Source organism: Octopus bimaculoides, chromosome 2 (assembly GCF_001194135.2).
Source record: "Octopus bimaculoides isolate UCB-OBI-ISO-001 chromosome 2, ASM119413v2, whole genome shotgun sequence".
NCBI classification, from domain to species: domain Eukaryota; kingdom Metazoa; phylum Mollusca; class Cephalopoda; order Octopoda; family Octopodidae; genus Octopus; species Octopus bimaculoides.
This window is the reverse complement of record NC_068982.1, coordinates 41,100,859-41,116,230: the sequence shown is the minus strand read 5'-3', so window position 1 is coordinate 41,116,230 and position 15,372 is coordinate 41,100,859. Positions and strand designations below refer to the sequence as shown.

The 15,372-nt window shown below is 33.3% G+C and overlaps 1 protein-coding gene across 1 annotated transcript in view; it reads right to left on the bottom strand.

Moving 5' to 3' along the window:
- LOC106884228 (mucin-17) overlaps positions 1-15,372 on the bottom strand; it is a 150,229-nt gene that overhangs the window by 90,810 nt on the left and 44,047 nt on the right. The window contains exon 2 of the mRNA XM_014935488.2: positions 1,509-1,739. Within this exon, the coding sequence (XP_014790974.1) occupies positions 1,509-1,739 (231 nt within the window). The remainder of the gene's footprint in view (positions 1-1,508; positions 1,740-15,372) is intronic.

Here is a 15,372-nt window from a genome sequence, read left to right as displayed (position 1 = left end):
TTTTTTACAAAGAAGTACAAAATGAAGAAAATAATATATAAAAAAATAAATATACCAATACATTATGTTGTCTTTGAGCTTTTAAAGTTCAATGGTAATTCATGTATATAATGGTTGGAAAAATAAGGATGCATGAGAATTGAGAGTTGTGTTAGGTTTAAAAAAAGGGCTAAAAGTTTGTGTTAAGCAAGAAATGTGGTGTCAAAACAGGAAGTGTGTGTAAGGGGAGACAAATCTTTTTAGTTGGAGTTATGAACTCTTTTTCAACAGGAAGTTTATGTCTGTTCTAGGACATGGTTATTCATGACTGAAGGGGGTCTTTATCCTTTACTCTTTAACACCAGACCATACCAGATTTTATATTTAGGAAACTTATGCATCCTAATATGAGACAAAGACCACCCATTTACATTGAAATTATTTGCAGAGATTAAATTAACGCTTTAATATTTAAACTAACCATATCTAGTAAAAATATTCTATTTGTTCTATGTTTGAACTGGCCAGATCTGACCGGTCACACCTACCCAACAGTGTCATTCTAAAAATAAACAGTTACATCATCAAACTCTCAAAGCTGTGAAATAATGCATGATTAATTAAAAATGTAAATAAATAAGCATTACTTTTGACAGAATAATGTGAATGCTAAAGGGTTAAGGACCTATCAAAGACAATGGGGGAGAGAAATTCCCGGTGCAGCATAGTGAAATCCATCTTGGTTGTGACTACTTGAAAAAGTTATTCCATGCAAAAATACTTCGTCATTCTTTTTATCTATTTTTGTAATAAGGCAGGTAATTATTTTCTAACGGAGTTTTATATAGTTTCTTCAGCTTAACTCATAGTAATATCCAAATATTAATAATCAGTAAAATACAATAGCATTCTTTTTGTATTGATATTAACAGATATTATACTGAAGTTCTATAACTGAAAGTAAATTTGGTTTCGATATACAAATATGGATATAAAAACATCCACATTAGCTTTGCTTAATAAAAAAGAACATTAATGCAAAAACTATACATTGAAAGAAAAGAACTTTTGGATTAATGAAGAATAAAGTGAACAAACAATAATATTTAATTTTTTTTAAATGAGAAAAAGATTTTTTTTAGATTTCAGAGATACATGTGAATCAGTTTATTGCTAATATTCATTTTATTAATTCTGGACAGATAAACGGCAAAGCTGCTTTTAATGAGATTTAAACTCAGAGATAAGAAACACTAATTTTTAAACAACTAACTACCATCTATACTAAACACCACTGTCCAAAGTTAACTAATTATGAAAGATAACCACATAAAAAATTTGTGCGATTCTAAACAGATTTTTTATGAAAGTCAATCATTCTATTACTCATAATTTTTATAAACTATTATAATAGAAAACTACATAAAAAGTTTGTGTTTTTTTGAAAAGTCAATTATTGTGTTACACATAAATTTTGTAAACTTTCAATAAATATAACATTATACGAAATGAAAAGAAGAGAAACTTACCCAGGGCGGTTTTCCAAGATTAATGCTGTGGTGGACATTACTTCAATGTCCTTTCTGGCTCGTGCCGCCACCATTTGGCTGGCTTTCTGTTTAGCATGGTACTCGTCCGAAATTTGCCACGGATTTTTAGGTGTTGACTCTTTTGGAGGAATCCGTCCAAACAATTTCCAGCCAGGTTCACTTTCGGCTGGAACAATATTTGTAGTGTCCTTGCTGCGACGGAATAAATTCCTGAAGGGAGTAATGAATGAAAACAACTGTGAACATCAAAAAAGCAATGGATAAATACAATAGCAATTAATGTACACCGAAACATCTATTGATAGACTATCAATTTTCTAACTATTAATTAATTCATTACGAATTAAGCAATTCATTCAACTGCCACCCTTGTAAGCACTTCAATAACTGATTTCTCACTTGATTGTCCAGAATAGAATATCTTGAACTTCAACTTAGCCAACCAACCTAATTTTTTTCCTTTTCAAATTTACTGATAAGCATTTATATCTAAATAAAGTTGTTTCTTCTCAACATAAAGAAGCTTATATCATGGAAAGCCATGACTGTGTTGTTAATAGGCTTTCAAATCAACGTCCTTGAATTTAGGTAAATGTATGTTAAGAAATAATTTCAACATTGATTTCTTCATCATTGTGCAGGACTATAATTTCTTTTATAATTGAAATGTCACCAGTACATTGTCATTACTAATACAGATATAATAGATATTTCACCTTCATTAGCCAAAGTACGAAGATAACAGTCACATTTATATAACTTGTATAAATCATTATTGTATTAGCTGTATATTAAGAGTGATGTACTCAGAGTGAAAAAAAAAAAAAAAAAAAAAAGCATAAACTACCCTAATCTTTGTATTGAATCATCTAACCTGCTAGAAATAGTAGCCAAGTCTCACTTAAATTACATCCTATTATGTTAAAAGATGATATGAAACTTGGCAAAAATTGAGGTGGATCTCAGATATTATTTCATAGATTTCTTTCTTAGGTACAAGATCTTGGTTTGATAGGAAATAGAAAAAGAGTATGTAATCTTTATAATTTATCAAAGATATTAGCCACATACAGAAATAGCATTAAATAAATCATTTAACACAGTAGAATTGGAGCAAAAGAGATTATTTTCAGTATTTAGGTTTCATCTTAATCTTAAACTGAAAAGTCAAAAATAGGTTCTAACAAGATGAAAACATGGATATACAAGAAAAGAGATCTGTCAAAAATTAAAACCAACATTCTCAGCAAGAATAGCAGACTGCTTACATTTTACCATCTAATCAAAACTAACAAATGTGGATCTGATTAAAAAAAGTCAGGCCCACTGTATAAAGTATTGAACTGTTCATGTTCAATAGTGCCCCAACATGGTCACAGTCTAATGACTGAAACAAGTAAATGATATCCAGGATTCTTAGACTCTTTCTGTAGATCTTTCCATGACATGCTGATAGCACTGAGAACAGAATCACTAGATTGCATAAACTAGAGAATTTTCAGTATGTGTAAGCAGTTATGCTTTCACTCTGGGTGTAATTTTATTCTCTGGCTTACATTTGCACCAGCTCAACTTGCTGTAAACATCCTGCTGGACCACTTCTCTCATCCAGTAACAAGAACTGTACCAATTTAAGTAGTGAGATAGAAGCCTAATAATTTCTCAGAGAACTCCAATAAATTATTTCTCTTCCAGCAAAAGGGACTGTGTCATTAGACACTATAATAGTCCATGCTGTAAGCATGACAAATATTCTATGTCAGATATTCAGCAATTGTTATCTGAAATTGCAAACAATATTTATGTTTTTACAATGAACATGAGAGATTATGATGGGCTTGAACCTATCTAGGCTGCTAGTAATCTCATATGAACATACATGGGTGCAAAATATTCAGTAGATTTTACAACTGCACTTTTTTTATTAAATATTTTATTATTTTACTGTAACTTGAGAGTGGTAAGCTGGCAGAATCAGTGGAGCATTGGACAAAATGCCTTGTTTGTTCTTCTGGTTAAATTTGCTTTTCATCCCTCAAAGATTGATAAAGTAAAGTACCAGTCAAATACTTGGGGCTGATGAAATAAACTAAGCTCCCCACCTTCAAAAATTGGTGGTTTTGTGTCTATATTAGAAACAATTAGTTTACTGCAACTATTTTTGGGATATACTTTGACAGTGATGGTGAGGAGCTGTTTCACAGAGGTATTTGTTTCCTCAACCCCTATTTATTTAACAAATAAGTTACAGAGCAAAATGGTACAATATAAATACAACACCAGTTTTTAAGAGATATATATGCATGATGATATTCTTATGTTAAGATATTCTTACAAAACAAGTAGGAAATATTTTCAAAATCATTGTTATTCCTTTTGTAACCCCCTGTTTCCCCACTAAAAATAATGAAAACAACAAACAAACATATTCATCAACTTCTACAGAATGGTTTGTTAATTTGTTTCAAATTAGTCTTGTCAACCAGTGCCAAATTCTTATATACTAACAAGATCAATCATATCGAAAATGAATGTAATAAAGTGGAAAACATGATCAATATTAAGCAATTTTATATCATGAGACAAAATGGACACCATGAAGCCTTTATTGGAACATGGTTAAAAAAAATGAATGAAAAATAGGATAAAATAATTATATTTCATTTGAACAACAGCTATGAGCTTTCTCACTTAAGTGAATCTGCAAATAATGTGATTAGATCTGCTGTGTGGAAAAAAAAAAGGCTGAATATACAACCCTTTCATTTCAGACTAAGAAGTTACCCCATCTCTCAAATGGTCTATCTACACAGATTAAACTGGCCATTTGGAAATGCCAACAAATGCCTTAGAAGTTACGTAGAGCACTGTATTAAGAATAAAATGCTTTATATAAGTAGTTGTATAAGAATATGACAACCTTGTCAGTGGAAAAGTATCTCAGCAGTAGCCAGAATACAGAATTTATGATATAGAGGCCTTTGATAGAATCAGTGGTAACTAAAGAATTAACAGAAGTGATTCTTATTACACATCTGTAAATGCAGATTGATAATCACTATGAGGTCCTTGATAATTAATAGTTTATTTCATGATTTGAATATCACAGTTCACACATCCATTCTGCACTGTACATCTCTGCACTGTACATCTCTGCACTGTACATCTCTGCACTGTACATCTCTGCACTGTACATCTCTGCACTGTACATCTCTGCACTTGCCATTATTATTTTCTTCTAGTTCACAGTTTTGCTTTCCATTTCGAACATTTTAGTACCCAATTAGAGCCAATTAAAACTGAAATATTGAATAAATTATTTCTTCTTCAATTTTACATTAAGTGGTTTTAATTACCTTCCTATTGCTATATTGAAATGGCAATGCTTCATTCAAGTAAATGACAAAGTTCTATTAGCAAATGCAATAAGAAGTATGAAGTGTTCCAGCTCAGAATACCATCTGCTTAATACTTATTGACTGGCAATTTCTGTCAGCAAGAGATCTAGATAACATGCTTTCACCTCAAATTTATCTAGTAACAGAAGTATCATCTTGGTCATTATGTTGTGTGATAAAATGATGCTAATGATTAATGAAAGACAATCAATTTAATGTAGCACACTAAGAGACTAGTTATGCTGTATAATGAGTTCTATCACACACACAAAATGTACAAGTCCACTAAGCCAAAGTGGCCTTTATCATATTGATGCTTAACTGCAGTTTCTTAGCATGAACTGGAGAAATAAATAGGATAGGATAGAACACTGGTCTATTTTGGGTAACACCCCTCAACAATCTGCTATCTGTTCTCAAATGCACAGTAAAGCACCTGCAGCAAGTTTAAACTCAAGACTTTTGAGATGGGAGCTTAATTATTTTACATAACATCTGGTCATTTTTAATAAATATAAAAACAAAAGAAATTTCATAACAAATTGCATACATTTAGATATCCATGACAACATGAATAAATTAGTCAATTTTGGTTGATGTATCTTTGAAATAGTTTAAAATAGTTTAAATTAGTCATTTATTCTTTCTTTTAGAGCTCTATGAAGTTTCCAGGATTAAATAATTCCTGGCAATTTACACAGATTTCTAATCAAAAATTTTCTGAATCTATTTCAATACTGACTAGAATATGTTCTATTAATAGCTGGTGCAAAATCTATTTATATATACGTGCTCATTATTTGATTTCTAGTTGATCGCGTTCCTGTATAGAGGAAACAAAACAATGTTTTAATAGATTATATTGGACATTATTAATCCACAACTAATTTTACATTTTCCACCTAGTTACCTGTTTTGAAAGCAGATTTTCTGTTCTAGCTTAGACAAGAAGAATTTATAATGCGGTGGAAAAAATACAATCAACTAATTTCCTTCATATATTTTAAATATAAATATTGCACATATTACTTTACCGATCAAGACTATTAGCTTGCATTACTTCAGTAATATTTAATGTAGACTATTTTAAAAATGACTACAGATCACTCACACAACTGTAGCCATTTTACTAGTATCAGTCATGAGATATAGTGTTAGTTATAGGATAAGCATATACTTAACTAAAATGTGGTTAACTCTGCTATAATGAAGCGGAAGCATTTAACATTGGTTACATCCATGACTTATTACCTTCTTCCAATTTCCTTCATTCATGTTCTTTTATGCCTGGTTAGTCTTTCAATGAAGACAACATGAAATAGAAATCTTGCTACTTAACATATGTTAATAGTAGTACTTTCATGTAACTTTATATTTTTTTCTAGTTGTCACTAAAAGCCACCCTCTGCACCACACTGATACACACTCATACACAGACAGACACACACACACACACGCACACTTGACATTCTGCTTTATTCTTATTGTTAACCTAAATACTTCACTCTTTTTATCCTACTTCTTTAATACAGTCAGGAATTTTGCCTGTTCAACTTTCTAGATACATAGCCAGAATAATATGTAGACTCTAGGTCCGTCCCCCCCCCCAAACTCTGTCAGGTTCTTCCTCGTTTAATTTAGTATTCCACTGTTCACATGCTGTGCCCTTCACTTTTACGCACTGAACCAACAGGGAACACTCAACATTATTAACTGATGTCCACCATCTTTTGAGGGTATACACACTTCTGATGTAAATACCTTTATGTTTTAGAAGGTCTCTCTCTCTTTTCACATGTTCATACATCAGTCAGCTTCACAACAAAGACTACTGGAGTGCTGCTCTTTAATGAATAAATGGATTGTAAACATTGAAATAAATGTACAAGCTATTAGTCTACAGGGGCTTAACTGGAGTTAAGGATAAATACACCCCTCTTTTTAGAATAATTAGTCTTAGAGATTCTTGTACATAAAACACATCCATGGTCAACACTACATGAACATAAACACATTTGTGGTTAACTCAACATAAACATTTGCCACCACTAAATAAACACATTGATAGTATGCTCTATATAGATAGTATATTTACAGTCAGTCCTTACATACATGCATACATTTATAGTTAACCCTACATAGATACATACATTCATGGTCAATCCAATATAGACATATACACATAAAAACATTTTTTAATGTTCAACACTACATTGACACTAACGTTTATAGTAACCCTACAGAGAAGCATACATTTTTGGTTAACCCTATATAGAAACATTTGGAGGTGTTTGGTTTAGTGGTTAGAGTGCTGGACTCATGATCGTATGATTGTAGTTTCAATTCCTGGATTGGGCGATGTGATGTGTCGTTGAGCAAACCACTTCACAACACTCTAGCCACTGAGCAATGCACTTTCATCTACATAGATGCATACATTTATGGTCAATTCTACATGGAGACATACAATTATGGAAAATCCTATATAGATACAAACATGTACGATCAGCTGTACGGACACAATTACATTTGTAGCCAACTCTGAGTATCCCCATCACATTTATACCACTGCTTTATTATTTGAATTACTTCTTGCTGAAGTGAAACATCACTAGGGTCCTCAGATCTTACTATTTTATGTTCAATTCTTATACAGACACATTTATGGACCTATATATATATATATATATATATATATATATATATAAACTCTTACTGTAAACAAGATACGAGTATGTGGCGTTCCATTAAACAATAAGTTAAGAAACATACAATAAATGCACAAACAAACAAAAAACAGACATAGAAGGTCACCAAATCCTCGTCAGTTATTGGTCGGAGGGTCAGGTACAAAAATGCAATTGACCCTCTTTATTATATACTTTTTAACTTATAAATATACATTTACATAGTTGATGGCACAGCCATACAACACCCTTTCTAGGAGGTATTGGTTGAAGCTTGGAAGAAGCTTTGTCCATTTTACTAACTAGAGAAAGTTATATATATATATATGTATGAAATAATTCAATTTTGGAATTGGGTCTTGAAGCATAAATGTTATAAATAATGGCGAGTAAATAGTAGGTTGCAAAACCCTTTCGGACAGAAAAAATAGACTCAGATAGTTTCCAATGTGTATGTACAACTAATAGCAATAGTACAGGCAATAATATAAGACAAAAAGAAAATACTGAGAAAGTACTGAATAGTTAGAATAACTGGACAAGAGACATAAAAGTCATTAGATCAGATAGTGCCAATGGATTGTTTATTTAGGAAAGGAATACTACTGATAGTAAACTGTGACTATGAAAACCATTTAGCTTTAGTTGAACCTTTTTGAACCCCAAAATATAAACAAATATCAAGCATGTACATGGAATGCATTCATCCTTGAGCAATTGACAATATCTCAGACAATTTCAGCATGTGCAGTGCAGTTTTCTGTTAGACAAAGCCACAGGATGTCTGGTGTGTAGGTCATGCTAAGCATTCGTTGACTATTTCCATGCCAATGCACTGTTCAATAACAGCTGACAGAATGTAACCAAGAATAACAAAATTATAAAATGTAATGAAATTATCTGATAGTGACAGCTGTATCTTTCAATCTGGTAACAAGAATAAATTGATTCTAAAAACACCAAATAATTTAAAACAAAAGACAGAAAAAGCAATATATGTCAATGAGAATTTAAAGAGTCTTTGAAAGTCTTTTATAACAAAACCCAGAATTATGCAGTCATGGAACTTTAATGTACCGGAGAGGCAGCAAGATTATGTTACATTAATATTTTAGTCAATATTTTTATAGTTGTTGCTTAATGAGAATATAGATGAGTAATGGGAGTTCAGTAGTTTGTAATAGTTACTAACTTTAACTTGTAAATAATCCAGCCCACCTAGCTGAAAATAGTAATTGTAGGGTAAGAATAATTTGCAACTGTAAGCAATGGCAGTCCTATAAAACTGACATGTGGATTATTAGCTTGCAGAACTGAGCTCAGCACTTCTTGTGTGAGATACCATTTCAATATCTAGCCTCAAACATCACCTTTCTCATGAGAGGAGGAAGACTATGACCCTGATTAATGAATATAGTTGACACCTTAAATCTAAATCACTCCAACACTTTTCAAAATCACTTTTAGAAATAAGGAAACCAAGAAATTACTTATATAACAAAAAAAAAAAAATAATAATAATAAAAAGGGCAAACCAAATCTCCCTCATATCATATCACACCTTACCATCTTAAAAAATAGGTTCCAATGGATTAATGTAGTCCTTGATATATTGAGTCAAAAAGGAAAAACGATAGGATGTTTTTGATTATAAATTTACTCAACCAGGGCTGATCTGGAGGTAAACAGCAACACCATTTTAACAAGTCTTGAGTTGTATTTGTAGTTACCCATCTTTTGGACTACACCATCATTACAGAGAAGGAATCTGCAACATAGGGTGCTATAAAGGATTGGTTGCTGCCTATCATCATAATCATCATCCTTTAATGTCCATTTTCTATGATAGCATGGGTTGGATGGTTTGACCAGAGCTGACAAGCTGGAGAGCTAGACCAGGTTCTAGTCTGATCTGGCTTGGTTTCTACATCCAGATGCCCTTCCTAACACCAACTACTTAACAGTGTATGCTGGGTGATTTTAATGTGGCGCTGGTACATGACTCTTGCAGTCTAATCCTCTTCACCAGAGGGAGTGGCCTTAATACTTCTGCTGAGGATTGACCAATTCATAATCTTTGTCCATATGGACTAAAAAGTAATTTTAACTATGAAAACATGTATGCATAGCCAGGCAGAGCATGACAGTATTGTTTTAGACAGATTAACAGCTATGCTATATTATAATAACCTCTAATATTATATCGATGAGGAAGGTGGTGAGCTGGCAGAATCCTTATGTTCTGAGTTCAAACGCCACCAAAGTTGACTTTATCTTTCATCTTTTCAGGGTTGATAAAATAAGTATCAGTTGAGCACTGGAGTTGATGTAATTGGTTAGCCCCTTTCCCTAAAATTCCAGTCCTTGTGCCTACAGTAGGAAATCTTTTCAACTTTTTTTTATATTTAAACCTCATATATTTTAATGACATTATGTCATTAATTGCATATCAGGTACTCAACTTTTTTTGTTTTCTTTTCTTTCCTATTTTGTGTGTGCAATGAGATATGATGTCAAATTATTTCACTAAGTTGGTGGGGATATGACATGGTATGCTGAGGGCAGTAAGTACGTTGTTTGTAAAGAAGCGGTGGCAACAATGTTCAGAGTACCCTTTTTTCTCTCTATGTTCATAGAAATAATTTTCCAGACCAAAGTGTACATGTTGCCGAATCTAATTTGCATTGTGTAGGAGTGGAAGTATAATATTTATATATCGCAACCAGATTTCCTCAGTCTTAGATATACAAAAAACAGGATGGTTACAACTAAAATACTTTTGATATATACATCTCACTAATTGATGAGATGTATATATCAAAAGTATTTTAGCTGTAACCATCCTGTTTTTTGTATATCTAAGACTGAGGAAATCTGGTTGCTATTTCTAGCAAGTCAAGAGGATACATATGAGTCCCTTCACTGGCTTACAATGATATATGTGTATTACACACACACACACACACGTGCACACACACACACACGTGCACACACACACACACGTGCACACACACACATACGTGCACACACACACACACACACACACACACACACGTGCACACACACACACACACACACACACACACACACACACACACAAGCAGAATATTGAGTCATCATGTACCTGAAAATCAGAAATAGTTGGAATTTGAAAATATAGTCACGGAATGTTTATGAAAAATATTAAGGTGCAGCAGGATTGACTGCTTGTTTATACAGGCTTGGCATCTAGAAAGGTAGTTGTAGAAAAGCAGAGGTATATATCTTAATTCCTAAGGGAATTTTAAGGATTGGTGCTCAGGTCTAGTTTCATGGAATGGAAGCAGCTGAGAGAGAACTCTTTACTTGGATAGAGTACTAGTCTTTGATTTACTAGTGCTTATGATGGTTAGACTGAATGTCTCTGAGAGTAGGGGAGGAGAAAAGCTAGTAAAGTGTCCCCACCAACAAAAACATACAAAAAGATCCTAACTGGAATATTTTTTCACTACACTGATTACTACTACTGCCTAGTTTTTAAATATGTTCTGCCATTAGTTCTTTTCTTACCAGGTCTTCAAACCCACTTAGTTACATCATAATCATTTTATGACTATTTTTTTTTAACCATGCATTCATGGTTATGAAGAAAGAGGATTGCTTCCTCACAGTGTCGTCTTGGATCTGGTCCCATAGTATGACACCTTGGGAAAGTGTCTTCTACTATAGTCCTCAGCCCAATGAAGTCCTGTGAGTGGATTTGGAAGACAGAAACTGCAAAGAAGTTTGACATATATATGTGTGCACATGAATGTGTGTGTGTGTGTGTGTGTGCGCACATGTGTATGTGTGTGTACACATGTATGTGTTTGTGCATACTCGTGTCTTAGACATCACAAGATGGTTGTAGATGAGCATCAATGTCAAACAAAGGTTGTTTGTTTCCAGTATTCTATGAAAAATATGTCTAGCCATAGGAAAACCTTATTTGGAGACAGGTGAGGGTTAGTGACAGAATGGGCATCCAGCCAAAGGAAAATCTGCCTCAACAGATTCCGTCAGACATGTATGAGCATGGAATAGTGGACAAATGATGATGATGATTTTCCATGTTGGTATGGGTTAAGTGGGTTTTCTGCAGTTGTGTTTTATGGTTTGATGCCTTTTCTGTTGCCAACCCTTATGATATGCAGAGATGTGGGTACCTATTTTAAAATCAAGACATACACGGCAAAAACCTCTGTAGTCACAATAAAACACAAATGATTAAATTCCTAAGCACATTTTCTCTCTAGATTCACTTCACATCACATCACCTCCATTACACACAAAGTCCTCATTTAATATATTATCTTTAAAAGTCAATACAAAATGTCTAACAGATTCATCCTTCCAGAGTTGTTTAGATAAGTGCTTGACGGACAACAGGGTTAATTTGATTTAATATAACTCACCCCTCCTACAAATTAGTGGATCTGAGTCAGTATAAGAAATCATTATTTTGACCTATATAACTTATTAGGCACAGAGTCATTATCTGAAATGATGATGGTATATTTTATGATTTTGAAAGTTAATTCCTTAATCTATTTTCCAAATTTGTTGGGGCAAGTGAAAGCGAAATGATGATGGCACCTGTACCAGTGGAGCGCTAAGAGCACCGTCCGAGCGTGATCATTGCCAGAGCAGCTGTCTGGCTTCCGTGCCAGTGGCACGTAAATAGCACCATTTGAGTGTGATCATTACCAGCGTCACCTTCCTGGCACTTGTGCCGGTGGCACGCAAAAAGACATTCGAGTGAGGTCGTTGTCAGTGCCGCTGGACTGGCTCCTGTACAGGTGGCACGTAAAATATACCATTTTGAGCATGGCCATTGCCAGTACCGCCTGACTGGCCTTCGTAAAAGCACCCACTACACTCTCGGAGTGGTTGGCGTTAGGAAGGGCATCCAGCTGTAGAAACTGCCAAATCAGACTGGAGCCTGGTGTAGCCATTTGGTGGTTCGCCAGTCTTCAGTCAAATCGTCCAACCCATGCTAGCATGGAAAGCAGATGTTAAACGATGATGATGATATGATGTTTCCATATAAACCCCTGACACAACTTCTAAATCTCAGTCGAGTAGAACTGCTATGAAGCCAATAAATAATGTTAAATTTAATCATTATAACAATTAAAATAAAACACAACATCCACTCAGAGTTTGTATTTACATCTGTAAAACACAATCTGTCTTACTGAATGTTATCTGGAAAAAAACATCAAATTTAAAGTTTTGAAAAAATTCTGAAGAATAATCTGTGTATTGCTAAAGCATTGCTTCTTTCTCTTTATAAGTAAGAATAAGAGTTTATCACTTTCTAATTCAAAACCATATTATAGCTATAAACTGTGAAATTAATTTTATGTTTCAATGTAATATTTTTTGCTTTCTGTAGAAAGATTGTGAATAATAAACACCTCAACTGACTAAAATAAATATACTTCAGGAATAATGTGTCTAAAAATCTCATAAATACTACAAAATACAGTAAGATACAACAAATGATAAATACAAATCAATAAAAGTCTCTTATATTATTTTAGTTCTGCTTTTAGTAAGCAATGTAATGTAGGTAGTACAAATGTTGACATGATAACTTTTTTCTTTGGTAACAGAAGGGAGCTACTACTATACAAAACTTAGTCCATTGTTTAGTTTATGTCAAAATAACTTGATTCTCAATGATATGCAAATATACTTTTTTTTTTTTGGAACTGAGAAAAATTTAACGCAGAAAATTATTATTAAATAAAAGCTATGGGACTTAAATTTTGCAATAAGTACCAAAATATTCAGTAGATTTCAATAAAAATGGTTATCCAACCAACAGTTCATTTGATGGGTGCTGTACTTTATTCTCTAAAAACACCAACAAAAAAACTCTTTAAATCTAAAGCCTGCTGATAAAATAGAATATTAGCTTCATAAGAACGGAATTCAAAAGTAGAAAATAAAATGATGAGACATTGTAAGGCTGAAAACTGCTTTGAGAATACAAAAATACATGTAATTAAAAATATACCAGACTCTCAACTAATTTGTATCAGTAGTTAGCTATAAAAGGAAAATGTAACAAAATAAAGCAATAAAGTTATATATATATATATGTATCACACATGTAAAAACAAAAAGCAAACTCTTACATGAAAGCCTGAAATGCCATAAGAAAAGGCAAAATATCAACTCACTTCTAGGAGGCAACAGGTAAAATCCCAACTGACAACTTTATTATTATTACTGTTCAGTTCCATTTAAAATATGAAATATTTCAAACTTTGGCAGACCTGAGATTATCTTTAATATATATATTAAAGACAAATGACAACCTTTGCTTTATGGCCACTCTTATCATAGATAAAGTTGAGCAGAGGATTCCTACAACAATAACCTGCACCAATGGATACAATGAAATAGTTATCGCTATGACATAAGTCAAACCTAAAATATTTAGTGCTTCTGGTTACTCGTTGACATTAATAGAAGTTGTTCATGATTTGAAAAATTCACTGTCATCAGTATTTCTGAATTCTTGTCTTAAATCCTAGCTATCTTAATACAATTCTAAGTGGCCAATATCACTTTGTACTAATCTGGTTTGTCAAGAGAAATTCTCTAATCCTGATCACAGACTGAAAAGTATTAAAAAAAAAAAAAAAAAATCACTTTCTTAATATCTTATCTAACCTTAATGAATAACTAGAATGCACTAATTCATTCCATATCAGTATAGAGTGGAAAGTTTTTTTGTTTTTTTTTGTATATTTTGTAGATCTAGTTATCTTTCACAAGGCATACAAAAATAATGGACAGAATTCACTAAACGTGGCCTTTGGAAAATGATTACAGAAAACAACTGTACCCAGTACTATCTGTCAAATGATTGGTATTAGAAAGGGCATCCAACTACAGAAACCATGCCAAAGAGGACACTGGTGTTCAATACAGCCCTGTAGCTTAGCAGTTTCCAGTCAAACCGTCCAACCCATGCCAGCATGGAAAGCAGACTTAAATGATGATGAAGTAAATATAGTCTAGAAAATAAAACAATGATGACAACACATTTTGTTTACTGACTACAAAAACATTTCACATCAAGTATTAACATCCACTTTTCCATGCTTGCTTGGGGGTCAGACAGAATTTCTGGAAGTAGATTCTTTTTCTACAGTTGGATGCTTTACCTGTTGCTAACCCTCACCTGTTTCCGTGTGAGATTGGAAATGAAGGACACTGCTTGCATAACATTGATACTTGCTTACAACTATAAGCAAAGTCAAGGTATGGAGATAGTAACACATACACATCATGGGCTTCTTTCAGTTTCTTATTTCTTTATTGCCTACAAGGGGCTAAACATAGAGGGGACAAACAAGGACAGACAAAGGGATTAAGTTGATTACATCGACCCCAGTGCATAACTGGTACTTAATTTATCGACCCCGAAAGGATGAAAGGCAAAGTCGACCTCGGCGGAATTTGAACTCAGAATGTAGCGGCAGACGAAATACCGCTAAGCATTTCGCCCGGTGTGCTAACATTTCTGCCAGCTTGCTGCCTTCTTTCAGTTTCTGTCATACCAAATCCTCTCACAAGTCTTTGGTTGGGCCAAAGTTACAGTAGAAGGCATTTGCACAAGGTGCCATGTTGTAGGACTGAACCTAAACCATGTTGTTAGGCATGTAGTCCTAGGGAATTTCTCTATATTATTAACAGTGCTCTCACTGATCAAGTACAAGA